At 39.0% G+C, this 14,171-nt stretch overlaps 1 protein-coding gene across 2 annotated transcripts in view; it reads left to right on the plus strand.

Moving 5' to 3' along the window:
• Positions 1–734: 734 nt before the first annotated feature.
• The window catches only part of LOC145439464 (krev interaction trapped protein 1-like), a 35,701-nt gene continuing 22,264 nt past the window's right edge, over positions 735–14,171 (plus strand). Inside the window, exons 1-10 of one of the 2 annotated variants that reach the window (XM_080316952.1) lie at positions 735–1,011; positions 2,159–2,270; positions 2,371–2,448; positions 3,553–3,649; positions 4,461–4,557; positions 5,168–5,284; positions 5,391–5,517; positions 8,910–9,025; positions 10,183–10,329; positions 11,470–11,626. In XM_080316952.1, the coding sequence (XP_080173078.1) occupies positions 875–1,011; positions 2,159–2,270; positions 2,371–2,448; positions 3,553–3,649; positions 4,461–4,557; positions 5,168–5,284; positions 5,391–5,517; positions 8,910–9,025; positions 10,183–10,329; positions 11,470–11,626 (1,185 nt within the window). In that variant the 5' untranslated portion in view covers positions 735–874. The remainder of the gene's footprint in view (positions 1,012–2,158; positions 2,271–2,370; positions 2,449–3,552; positions 3,650–4,460; positions 4,558–5,167; positions 5,285–5,390; positions 5,518–8,909; positions 9,026–10,182; positions 10,330–11,469; positions 11,627–14,171) is intronic. The other variant, XM_080316951.1, reaches the window with a different exon arrangement.

Here is a 14,171-nt window from a genome sequence, read left to right on the forward strand (position 1 = left end):
TTCGATTGGCGCCGTCGGAGGTTGTTCTTGGATCGTTGTTCTTACAGCGACAAAAAAAATCCAAAAAAGACCCGAGAAAGAGAGCACGAAATACCCTCTAAAAAGGACCGACGAGAAAGTATAACACTGGCACTAGGTCAAGGTGGATGCCAGTTCAAGAGACTCCAACTGGTTGGTCGTTCCTCATATCACCTATCTGTTCATTACCTCGCATTCTGTGTCTTGTATATCACATTGTACATTGTGTGTGCGTCTTTGGCAGATGATAATATAATCTGATGACGATTGATTGACCTACAGTGTGAACATAGCATCTCAACTGCTATCCGACAGTCGACGAGCACATGTCCATATTCAAGTCGAAATTAAAACAATTTATACAGAATCAATACCAGTCAGACCGGACTACGACCTGACATATCGATCTTGTCTTCAGACACACGCCACCTCTTTCTGTCACATGTCCTTTTATACTATCTTCATTTAGTCTACTTTTTATTCAGTGTGCATGCCTCCTTTTTACATCACCTAGACCAGGTGGGTGACTGATTTCAAAGTTTACTCCAAGTCGTTTCGACGCCTTCATGTCTATTGATTGCATCGCAGTCAGTGCATCGAAATCATTAAATTTAATCCTTGATGAATAAATTTTTATCTCTCTATTTCTCTCTCTGAACGCATTGTTGCATAAATTGTATCAATACAGGGGAATACCCGTGTAGTGACGCCCACCTCTCGTTCGTTCTGTGCCTTCAATCTGAATCCGTGCTATTTTAGTATTTTTAGAAGCAATATCCAATACTGGGATACTTATCTTCCCAATATGTAGGCTCGCGAGGTTTTAGTCTTCACATTGAAAGTGCTGGAGAATACGATGTCGGAAAATACAGCAAACGTGTTCATAGCATTGCTGAGACCAGTTTCACTTACGAAACCGCAGACAAGGACATTCAAGTCAAAGGATTACGAAATATTTGTAATTAAAGGAGAGTACGCTGTTGGGAAAGACAGGTACGGTTATGGCCCTTGCTCACACATATTTCACGTAACACAGAGACGGTTTGTGTGATTTAGAGCACAATAAGTATGCGGTACAGTAGAGATATCAATAAGATCAGTTCACAGTTGCATGCTCAATAATCTCAGTCCACGTACAAAATCCAAGTTTTCATGTTGTTTTCTATCATCCATATCGTATCAAAATATTAATTGAATGTTTCAATATTGCAGCAAACAATACTATATTGAAGTTCTGTACTGGTAAAAACCTGTTCAACTGAATTTTTGAATATTTTACGGCACGATCCCAAGAGAGAAATCAGGATTGGAAGTCATCATATTTTTTCATCGAAACACAATACTGTAGCGCGCTAAAAATTGCCCAATTGCAAATAAGCTATGAAATGTTTGAGATAGCATCTGAGTGGGTGTCGGTTGTGAAAAATGAAAGGGTTTCAATCACCAAAATCCCCCTCTGGTTGCTTGACCCAGCATTCCATTGGATATAATTATGGACCCAAATATTTAAAATTGTGTGACACCTGATGATATCAACGACCGTGTCCAATACATGGATTAGGCCTACCTTTTTTCTAAGTATATAATACGAACTTGGAGTCTGTGTCTGATGATAAACTAGCCTGTTGCTATGACTACATTATTGTTATTTATTTATGTTTTTTTGCAATCCTACAATTGTAGAGTATCCACTGTTATATTCTTTAAATTACCGTTACCGTAATACACTGGTTCACTGTCGTGGAGGTGACGAGTGTCAAGACCTTTCCAAGTCATATCGTCACCTCCAGTCAAATTTTATCTTTGACAAAGCAATAAATGTCTGTCTATCTGTACAATTATTAAGCAGCCATCTATTGATTCCCAGACCTCGCCTACCGACTCATTTTCATCCAAACTACTTTCATGATACATTTTATTACATCTCATTCAGTGTGCATGCCACTTTTTAAATGTTCTAGGTCAAATTGTCTTATTATAAGACTACAGTATGGTACCTCAAGCCGTTTCGGCACCCTCCAATCTTTTCGTTATATCGCAATCTTGTGGTGCTTTGATCTGATAAAAAATTCAATAAAATGACTAACTAACTAACTAACATTCTGTATTTTCACTCACTGACAATTTCTGCATGTTTCAGCTCCAAAGATATAAAAGATGGAGGAAGAAGGTGGGGCTTGCCTCGAGTACACATTCCGCCAGTAACACAAAAACACAAAGTCACTCATGCCGTTACCGATCATATTTTCAAGGTAATTTGGTTTGAAGCGTAGTTCAAAAGCAACCCCTTTCCTAAAATTAGTGTTTGATCATCCATAACTATAGGTCACTTGATAAACGAATTATGTTCAGGTCACAAAAGAAGCGAGCCTTACTGGTTCTGGGATAAAGGTACGGAGAGTCGTTAAGGCCAAAAAACTCAAAGTCCAAGTGAGTATTTGAAACACGCAAACTTTTTTAGTCCATAACCTTGCATGTTTTCATATATAATTGTTACATTGATAAGGCACGAACGTATTATTTGCTGGTTCGACCTAGTAGGCTATTTGACTTTTAAAAATGATTGATATCGGCACTCTGCTATTATTATCATCGATTACTCCCCCATATTCTACTATGCCATATATGTAGGGTATATAATTATATTCATCTACCATTCATCAACACACTTATTCCTATGTGAGTTTGGACTAAAGGTTTTATAAACCACATCCTCAATCTGTTGATTTTTAAAAATTTCAACTGTCACATTTGTGCATTTCATATCTAGTAGGTTGTTTGAAGAAGCTAAACAACGTTGCACCATCCTTCACATTCGAAAATTGCTAAAGTTTCATGAACATATCTAACATACTTGTATGATTTCATTTACTTCGAGTTCATTACCTTCGAGTTTTCGTGAACACCAACGAATTCAGTTGCCACGCGAGGTTCAAGACGCGAATCGGCAGCATTATAATTAAGAACATATTGCTCGGAATTATTGTTTTCAAAACAATACCTATCCCGTTCTCAATATTTCTCCAAATGTGTGCTGTATGCACATTGAGTAGGCTATTGCTTTTACGACCACATTCATTGCAGTGAAGAATTTATCAACTCGAAGATTTTTGTGTGCCCCTTATCAAGAATTAACGGCACAATAACAAGCGCATAGAAATATATTCAAACGATAACCAAATTGGCAAAGTATGACATAACAATGCGATAATAATAGCTGTCTTTTTACCTAGTCTGCCTTTTTATTATTGCATTGTCACGTTATACTTTGCCAATTTGGTTTTCGTTTGAATCTCTTTCTATGTGCTTGTTATTGTGCAGTTGACTCTTGATAAGGGGCACACGAAAAGCCTTTGAGGTAATAAATCCTTTACTGCAATGAATGTGGTGTTGACAATACAATAGGCCTACTCAAGTTCAGTACCTCCAGCCATATATTCATGTATGCACAATGCACATTGTACAATGTAGCCTACATGTATATGTTAATTTTTAAGCACACTAAGTTTTTTGTATCGATTTTTGTTTTAATAGCTTGCTGGAAATACACACCAAGCGACACTCTATGTTGCTCCAACGAATGCAAAACATGATCCAATCCACGACATGGTCAATTTAACAGTTAGACCAGGTATGGCTCTTTTTTGAATATCAGACGAGCAATCATTTATGTCTAACATAATATGTATATAACGTATTATTTATATACCTACTTATAGTCACTGCATCTGTGTGGTAGCTGCCGTGATATCTGAAAGAAGAATGCAATCCACTGATGCTGCTTTTATCGAATGATTTCTGGCCATAACCACTTCCTTTCAAAAATGTTGTCTTCGGTGACATTCACTAGGCCTACCTAATGCTTGAATTTTTGAGAGATTTTTGGCATTGCATACAAAACTGGCGAATGTCAGGGACAATTCACAGCTGAAATTTTTCTACTTTGTCAAGGTTGTAAATTTGTTTTAGTGGTTCTTAACCGGTCCTAACCAGACGAACCTTTACTCTACAAGCCTTCGGCGAACCCTGCATTTTTGCCTAGTGACAAAAACACAATACACCATATTTCACATCCAATAAATTACCATTAAATACTGGTAAACAAAATGTGAGTGCATCAACAGCAGTGATAAAAGTACAAAACCATTGAAACTTGATTTTCACACGAAACAAAAATATTTTATTGAATATTTACTGCAAATTAGTATGACCTTTACGAGTGGATGTGTGTCTGATCCCTCCAGCGAACCTCAGCGAATCTTCTTTTGAAACCTAGCTACTTGCTGTTGTACTGGTATTTCAGCAACGCAAATTGTCTTGAACACATGCAATCCAGTCTGGGTGCATAGAAATTTGGATTTGCTGACAATCGTTCCCTTGTATATCAAACGGTTTGCATTTTGTTAGCCTGTAATATGATGATAAATGTTTGTATTTTCAAGATGGATTTCGCTGCTTGCACGACGTACAGAAGGAATGCAATGATCATCCGGTTCGGTATGAAGACAGTACGAGGCAAATTTTGGAGTCGTTAGACAGGTTTGTACTTTCTTTGCACCTAATATGGACATTGCCAAACTCCAAATGGTTTCATCAACGTTCGTCAATTAATATCACAACATTATAGCGTTTAATGCAATTTATTCGTGGATTTAGACACTTACCAATGATTGACACCATATGTTGTACAGCAACATTGCTGAATATTGTTGGTAGTTGGTACTTGAATTGTTTGATAGTGTGAGATTAGTCTTCATAAGAAACAACTCTTATATCATTGGTATATTCTCATTGGTTTTGGAAGAGAATAGGCATCAAAATCGTGACAAGAACCATAGTAACATTATCTATTGCAAACATGGCAATAATAACAATATTTTGGCACATGTAGAAAAAATTATTCCTATTACAACTTTGAAAGCGCTTGTATACCATGGGTTGAGAACAATCATGTGAGCACTTATCATTATATTTCTTTTCACTTTACCTTCAATCAAATCCCAGACATAATATTTACATCATATCCTTTACTGATGATGGATTAGGTCTGGCCCTAGTAATTAATTGGTCTGTATGTAACTGTAATCATTACTTATACCTCTTCAATGATTTTAATTTTGTGCTTGTGATGGCTAATCAATATTTACAGATGGGTGAAGCGGCAGCAATCAAGACCCATGGCTCTGCAAGCATTGTTTCGTCCCAGCGCACTCGACAGGATACAGGAGAACATAACAAATCCAGCTTATGTATCAGACGAATCTAAGTATGTAAAAGTGATTTTCAATGCAAATGTTCACACATGTTGTGGATAACATCTGTCATTCATATTCATTCTATAATGTTAAATGTCTTCTATGCATATCCAACAGGGATTGGAGACTTCTTGCCAACAAAATCACCCCCGAACAAGCAATGTTGCGCATGTTCCAGTTGAACAAGTGTGATGTTGTCGTGTTCAATCCTATGTTCGGATCAGACGTGAATCCCCATAATAAGGTAAGATAATCTTTGTACCATGGATTGCGATTTTTGACTATGGGCCGTAGGCTATGACAGAAATATTGCGAAAGCATCTGTGGTTGTATTTATTAGCCTTATTATTGAGATTATACAATACATATTAATTGCTGATAACAATATGTACACTGTACAGCAAGTAACATATGCTAATGGTAACGTGTAGGCTAAATTCGGCACTTGGTGAATTTGGAATTATAAATGTTTGAAGAGCTTCTTGGGGGTACAGAACTTTAATATACAATTGAATGGTATATTCATATTGAAATGAGCCCGAATATTTTCGTCTGACACTCGTCAGGGGTAATCGTCAGCAACTAATAGTCGAGAATTGGAAAGAGCATTGTATATCAACAATCTTGTCTCGAAATATGACGTCACCAGCATGAAATAAGATCTCAAATAAGACAGCGTTCAATGTACAATTTTAAGATGGTTCACGAACTCCTTTTGTTGACAAAGCTTGGCTAGTAACTCGGGATTTAATCTTTGACTAGAATTTACTCGGCCTTATCATTGTTCAAAGCAGAGGTCTCAAACACGCGGCCCGCGGGAGACCATTTTGTGCGGCCCGCGACGGCATTTTGGATTTCGAAGTATTCTACAATATTTTACTACCAATTTTTGAGAACTTAAAATTCGCTCTAAAAGTACTCCAGAAGCCTGAAACTACCCATCAAACTTCACTAATACATCAGTTTCCACTCAGTTATACAGTGGAAGATCAACTATTACGTGACATTACTTGTTTAATATGGTAAAACATGACCCATTGATAATTCGTGACTGAAAATTGTGATTTGGACTTGACCGCGACCCTCTGTTGAATTCCTCGTACTCGTCACGTCAAACGTTACAATCAGGGAAGGACTTTTGTGACTCGGAATGCCGTGACTTGGTACAACCACGGACGCAACAAACCATGGTGTCCTATATGGTGTGGACACGAACAAATCTCACGGCTTAGTGAAATTGGTGAACGTCACATTTTCCATTTGGTCAAAGGCAATTTGACGGTAATTTTTGTCCAGCTTGTCCTGCATTAGCCTAAATTTTATAAAACGGGTATCCATCGAAAGCTACCGCGGCACTGATTGCGAAAATATAAATTTATTCTGTTCGTGGTCCTGGAACTCCCCAAAAAGAGTTTGGTATTGTGATGCTGCAATAACGTCTGGGAGCAGGCGAGGAGCACTGCATGATGCAAGCGTATTGGCCATTGTTGCGCGGGCGATTGAGCACTCTCACTCTTGTGCGCATTTGCTCCTGAGCTGCTCAGACGGCATCGTTGCGTCACAATACCAAACTCACTTACAATATAACATTTGAGGCTTATTTTGGCGAGTTCCTGGGCCACGAACAGAATAAAATTGATATTTTCGCAATCAGTACCGTGGTAGCATTCCATTAATACCCGGTTTATCAAATTTAGGCTAATGCAGGACAAGCCGGTCAAAAATTACCGTCAAATTGCCTTTGACCAAATGGAAATTGTGACAATAAAGATCAATTTCACTGAGCGTGGTGGCCCTACGAACGAGGGGGGGGGGGACTGGGCGAGACTTACCGGGGGGCCCTATAACCATCTAACCCCAGACCCCCCCTTTGGCATATCTTATTGCATGTGTGCAAGGATAGACTACATCAAAACTAAGTAATTCTACCGCATGTAGAGACGTGATGATTATATCGGGATACGGGACTTTTCGAACAAATGCAGAGATTTGATGATGATTGACACACCTGTACCGAATCATATTCTTGCTTGGTACACGGATTTCCATGTTTATTCGTTATTATCCTTGAAAAAAGCACTTCATCCAAATAGGGGGGGGATTCGACCAGGGGGGGCGGGCGACCGCCCACCTCGCCCACCCCAAAAGCCACCACTGGGCCCGTGAGGTTTGCTTGTGTCCACACCATATAGGACACTATGAACAAACTATCAAACTGGTAGGAGAAATAGTAAAATATCAAAAAGCCGTAGCATGCGTTGCGTAGCATATTTAGATATCTAAGCATATAGGCAGGGTTGCCATACCGTCCTTATTTCTAAGATTTGTCCTCATTTTCAAGGGTCACGTCTTAGAAAACTCAACTGTCCTTATTTCTGAGAAATGTCCTTCTTTTCGACTTGCGTCCTTATTTTGTCTTATTTTCAATAACGACAGAAATTCGATTGTTTTCCTTTGATATCTGTGTTGCATAATAATCTAAAATTATGCTTTTGCGGCGATATTTTATGACATCATGAATGAAAGGAAATCCCGTGGCGTACACACCATAGGATTTGACTTCTAAGTGGTGAGATAGCTAGGGCAGTGATTAGTATAGTAGTTTCGGCTGTACCAAGCTATCGCAGCAGACGTGTTTTTAGTAGTAAAGCACCAGGTGTCTTCCGTCTGGTCAGCAGAATAAGCTGTGGGGAAGGCAGCATTTACTGCGTACTGGAGATGGGCGCAGTGCAGTCGACACTTGAGCTAAAAAGTAGTAAAGCTATTACCCATTGATAAATTTATCTGAATTATATTGCACTTTCAGCTGCTAATAAGGCTAAATCTGTTAAGTTAAAATGAGCAGGCGTAAAAAAGTTTTTCGTGATGATTGTGAGAGATATTTCAAAGGTATTAACGGAAGCTTGAAGGGCGAGTGTTCCGCACATTGCAACGTATGTAATGTGATATGCCACGGCTCGGATAAATACAAAGCATGTACAAAATCGCATTTAAATTTTTCGACTGTCCTTATTTTTGGGGCCATGTCGATGGTAACCCTGCATATAGGTATGGCAACCGACATTGGCATTATGTTGCCCCTTTGATATAGTTGGTTACATCCCGTGTAATCTTGGGTATCTATGTTATTGTCGCCAATTTAATGTGGCGAGTATTAACTAGTCGTAGCCTACGCTTCACAGCTGTAACGAACGGATTCTTCGGCGATTGCACATTTCTATTGTTATGGCACAGATCCATTATGTTCAAGTTGTTATTGATCTGTTCCAACATTCGAAGGTAAAATCAAACGCTGATTCTATTTGACTTCCGTAATGACATGATTAATATAGCCTAGTTATCAGGAGTAGACCTATGCTCGAAACCAGGAAATAAGGCCTACTTTGAAATACATTGAATTCCCCTATTATTGGTGGTGCGGCCCGCGGCGCCATCAAAAATAGGAAATTGGCCCGCGAGCACATTTGAGTTTGAGACCTCTGGCTCAAAGACTAGTCCATCAAACTGATTTGGTGCTAAAACTTGCTAAATAAATCTTTTTGACCTGCAACACCCCTTGAGAACACCGTAGTATGTATTAGGAAGTTTTTAACACAGCACTTTGGCGGCAAAATTACTTTCGAAATTACGTGGCAGGTCGACCTCCTTGTCAGCAACCCCTTCTTTGGACAAGAACCTCCGGATTACAGCAACATCAAAATACCTGATCGGGAAGACTGGTTCAAGGGAAAGGAATTAAATGAAGAAAACAGGTTGGAAGAGAATTTAAAAGGGGGATGTCGGACTAGGCCTAACGTATATGCTTATATCTTGCCATGTGTGACATCCACAAAGATATCGGTGGACGCAATGTTACTCACTTCATTAGTAGCATTGATCGTTGCAAACCCGTCACAAATCCTAATTGATGTACACAAGGGTCTAATACAGTTTATATCATGTTGCCATCTATTATGAATAACTGGAACTAGGTAGCTATTGACCCGCTAATATGACTGGACCCTTAAGTCTTACAGTAGATTCTAAGGTGTTCTTATACCAAATCATGAAATTCATACCGCTTCTCATTCTTCTTCAAGCTAAATTTTTAGATACAAGTTTGTCAGTGAATTGATTTTTGCCATATTTTACAAAGCGATCAGTAACTACAAAAGCAATTGTAATATAGTGAATATAGTCCACCAAAATCTGCAAGTAGACTACAGTATTACACAGAATGAATTGCAATCAGTTTTTACGGACCCACTCTGACTGTTCCAATTGATTTGAAAGGTGTAGATCTGTAGTGCTGTGATTCGGATGTGCTCTTCTGTCACAACGGCTGATATTAAGACTGCTGTAGCAGCTAAAACTACACGATCATCCATATGCGGGGAAATCAAGATTCAAGTTTATGAAATTTAATCAAGCTTCATTTTAGACAGTAGAAAACATTGTGCATTATACAGACCTGCCACTTTTAACTCAGCACGGTTGGGTGCAATGCGTCAAAAGTGATGTAAGAAAAAATTTATGACATAAAATATTATTTTAAACGCAGGCCAGTATAAAAATCCCAAGTCACTATATTGTGCTCAATTTGGCTTGGCAAATTACACCGGCGTACATCGCTAACCTTGATATACCCATCATTCGATCGCACCTTTTGCATCTATCAATCATTCTTTTAGCATATATCCATTTTTGTTGTCTCCATTCAATATTTTTAATAAGTACACACTCATCTTGAAACTTGAAAATACAGTGTTCACCTCTGTTAGTGAGAAACACCAACTACTAATGCTTGGCCCCACCATGATGCATACCGGTATGACATATTTTGTACCTCCATTTTTCCATGATCACAAACACCGATCCTGATATACACTTCGTTGCTTGTTCTTTATCGAAAGTCATTGCTTTGTCACAGAGAACTGAGCTGGGTCGACGAGTTTCCACTGCATCGTGCCGCAGCCGATGGCGATCTTCCCAGGATTCAGGAACTGATCAAATCCGACCCTTCCGCTGCCACAATTTGGGATCACGATGGATGGTCTCCGATACATTATGCATGCTGGTAATTGATTTTAAGCTGTGAAAAGTCTAGTAGCTATGATGCAGAGACAATCAAACCAGCGACTGATGCATTCCATGCCGTTGTTGAGATAACGTAAAAATATTCCCACTTTGGCACAACTGGAAATAGTGATTTTAATGACAGGCCAGAACTACATTGAGTAAAACTAAAGAATAAAAGGTGTGAAAAGCACTGGAGTAGGTAGCTTTGAACACACTGTTTGAGGCAATGTGCTCCTCACTTTATGGCTCACGTTCAAAATAGCAACTGCGAAAACCATGTGTGCCATAATGGCAAGGTATTTAAAATAGTGATTCATTCAAAACAGCGAATGTCATGATAACGAGACATTGAAAATAACCCAAAACCGAGCTATACTTAACCCGAGCCTTGCACGAACCCGAACACAAGCTAACACTTGTCACTAAATCTTATCCTTAACGTCCAGCTCCAACCTTGACTAGGGGCTGGCAAACGCAGAGTACCTGTGTGATTCAATTCTGAATCGAGAGCTAGGCTTGAGTCGAGTCGCGTATTCAAGTATCTCTCATTATGAAATCATAACAGCATCAATGATGTGGAAAGTTCAAATATCTACCTTCTACACTACCAATAAGAATACAATACCAGTTCTGTATCCAGTTAAAGATGCTCTACTATTTTTCGACCATACCTATTTCTTTTTACTTTGTGATAGTGGTGTGGGTTGATTACGAATTCACAGGTATGCCATTTCCACTAACGTAGCTAGCTTTGTACACATGTTTATCCCCAAGCCCAACTGTAACCCCTAATTCACTCGTTGTTTTGACACTCGCTATCAGTCTAAATGCCCATTGATACTTGTAAACCAACAAAATGGCAGGAAGGATCTCCTTCTTGACCCAAGAAGAATTGCTAAAGGTGATGGCAATGATGCAATTTTAATAATATATCAATTGGGCTGTATTGCTCAATGACTAAAACGATTTCTCTGTAAAACTGAGGCTAATCTATTCGATACTTCCTCTCACTTTACTTCAGAATCCAACTAGAAGTAGCCAAGCTGTTTGACTTACAAAGGAAAAGGAACAGTGGTAGTCCAGCACTACTTGTGCACATAGAAGGGTAGCTCTTACTTACTGATCACTACTTTTGCAGGTATGGGCGGATAGAAGCTTTCAAACTTTTGATGTTGAACGATAAATGCGATCCGAATCTGCGAAACAGGAATCAGACAAGCTTACTGCATCTGGCTGTTGGGTGCGGCCATCCCGATATTGTCAAAATCTTACTCGAACACCCATTCATCGATCGGGTATACCTTCTTGGCAGTATTTCTCCAATTACTAGGAATAAGGACACTTCAATTCAACTGTTGCCTCTTCAAGTCGTTTTATGTGACTCATTTTGCATAGATTAACATTCCCAATCAAAATTTATTGGTGGCCTTAGTAAATGTAGGACGAAATGGACTGCATAATCTAGAGCAGCATTTCTTAACCAGGGGTCCATAGAGCCCGTGGAGGTACGAGATACAGTGTGAAATTATTCACTATTTAAATCTCAAAATTATTTCGCAAATCATCATAAAGTATGAATAATTCGTTCAACTCGAAACTTCTCTTTGCGCTTCCCATCTGACGAAATAATAGTAGGATAATAATAAAAAATAAACATAAGTTACAGAAATGGGTCTATTTTTTCGCAACTATGAGAGAATGGTGGCATGAGACCTTTAGGATTCTTTAGTTTCCGATCAAGACGCTAACGTCTCTACTATTGAATATGATCACACTGGGTGACAGCGTATAAAAATCATTACCAGTAGCCTAAATGTAATTGCAAGTAATATTGTCAAAATATTTGTTATGTAACCATGTTTGTAAACAGTAATGATGAAATGAGGTGTATAAGACGAGGGTCTGGTAAGCGGGGCTTCTAAGAAGTTGTTTCGAAAACCCTACAATCAAAAAATAAAAAAGGTAATTTTCCTGAGATGGTGCTTGCTAAGCCGGTTTTGCGACTACTTTCCATTGAGTTGAATTTTTGTAAGAACGTTTTCGTGCCGTATGCAGAATACGGATAATTATGTGCATTTTTTGGCCATATTAATTAAATTTATCTATCTGAACGTTCCTTGTTTCTCAAAATCGCTCACATTGGGAACCGCTGGTCTAGACACTCTACATTTCGTACACATCGTTGTCGCCAAACTCAATATCTTCTAGTCTCGCCTAGAGAAATAGAGCGATTCTTGTGGTTGCCCTTAGTTCAATGATTTCAAAGATATCTCTGAGCCATAAACCATGAACGCTGATATTTTTATATGCAAAAGACATGCAATGTACCATGTCCTACACAAGACGCAATACAATGAATAGGTTGGAGGATGTCCAATATCGTCCTTGACCTACTAGTGGATAGAATAAATGTGCAGCATAACTGTCTCGTTGAAACTTTTCATGAAGACCGTTGGTACAGTCTTTCTTACAACCTGGGCTTTGGAGCCCTTGAGCCATGTACTTTCGATGGACCTCAAGCTCTACGTGAAATTCAAATTGAGCTGAAGCAGGAGCTGGAGCCTGTTGTTTGAAAAGTAGCCCCGGCTTCGATGTATTTCTTATCATGCGACGCTTCTACTACTGCCTGAATTTGCATAATTTTACAGCAACCCTCCACAAAATTAAGAATTGTTGCCTCTTTGAGCTGCTTTTTTTCAAGTAACCATGTTTGCTGAGGATTTGACAGCAAAGCAATTAGCACATGTTTATAGCTGCTACAGACCGTACTGACTGGCCCAGTTGATGGTTTTTATTCCTGTATTTTTTAATCATCAACTTCTCAAGTTTTGTGGTTAGGAATCCACGCATCCAACCAAAGAAAAATAGATTACTGATATATAAGGAGAGAGATATCGGTCTGGATCTATTCCTGCTGTCAGTGACCCTTAAATCTTCCCCTAAAGCTTGATTCAGAACAGACAAATGCCATGAATTTGGCCATTGGCACACATTTGTTGGATAATTCTGTTTCGAGAGCTTACTGACGGCACAGAACTTCAATATATACAATTGAATAGTGTATTCATATTGAAATGACCCCAATTATTTTCGGCTAACATTCGCCAGAGGTAATCATCAGTAAGTAGAGAATTGGAAAGAATATTGTGCTTCAACAATTGCAATTGTTTCCGTTTCTGCGAAAATTTATCGTGGTTACAGATTTCGCGTTTTCGAGAGAGGCCGTCCACACTTACATTTGCGTGCCTTGGAGTCGACTTTTATCAAATATTGCAACCAAGTTTATGTCAAAAGAAGGAGTTTGAGTGTCATCTAAAAATAGTTATTGGAGCTTAAGCGATCTCTTCGCCCCGATTATTCGAAATTTTATGCCGATGACGTCATATTTGGTGATATGATTGTTGATATACACCAGTGGTTCTTAACCTTTTTTCCTCCAGCGCCCCCTTTCAAAATTTCCTCCAGCGCCCCCCCCCCCCAACCTCATATTGTAAGGAATGTAATAAAGACAATGAGTAAGAGGGCGGGCCGTAACAGCACTTCGTCAACCCCCCTAAAAACGATTGCCTTGCGCACCCATAGCGTGATAAACCCAAGAACCCCATAGCGTGATTTCAATGGTCAGCAAAGTTTGTGTGGCCTGGTCGCCCTAGGTACCAAAATTTTCTATAATGCATGAATGGATAGGTGGTATTTACATATATAAGTCGCTATAAACTTTTTATCCTCTCAGTCCACGTAATCAGATTTACCAGTAGCGCTGAGTGAGCTGTTGTATAGGAAAATAAAGGACACGTAATTAATAATTAAACATATTCGGGCGTGCCCGTAGGTACAATT

The sequence above is a fragment of the Botryllus schlosseri genome, chromosome 5 (assembly GCF_051294905.1).
Source record: "Botryllus schlosseri isolate E-star chromosome 5, Bs_hap1, whole genome shotgun sequence".
Classification (NCBI taxonomy): Eukaryota; Metazoa; Chordata; class Ascidiacea; order Stolidobranchia; family Styelidae; genus Botryllus; species Botryllus schlosseri.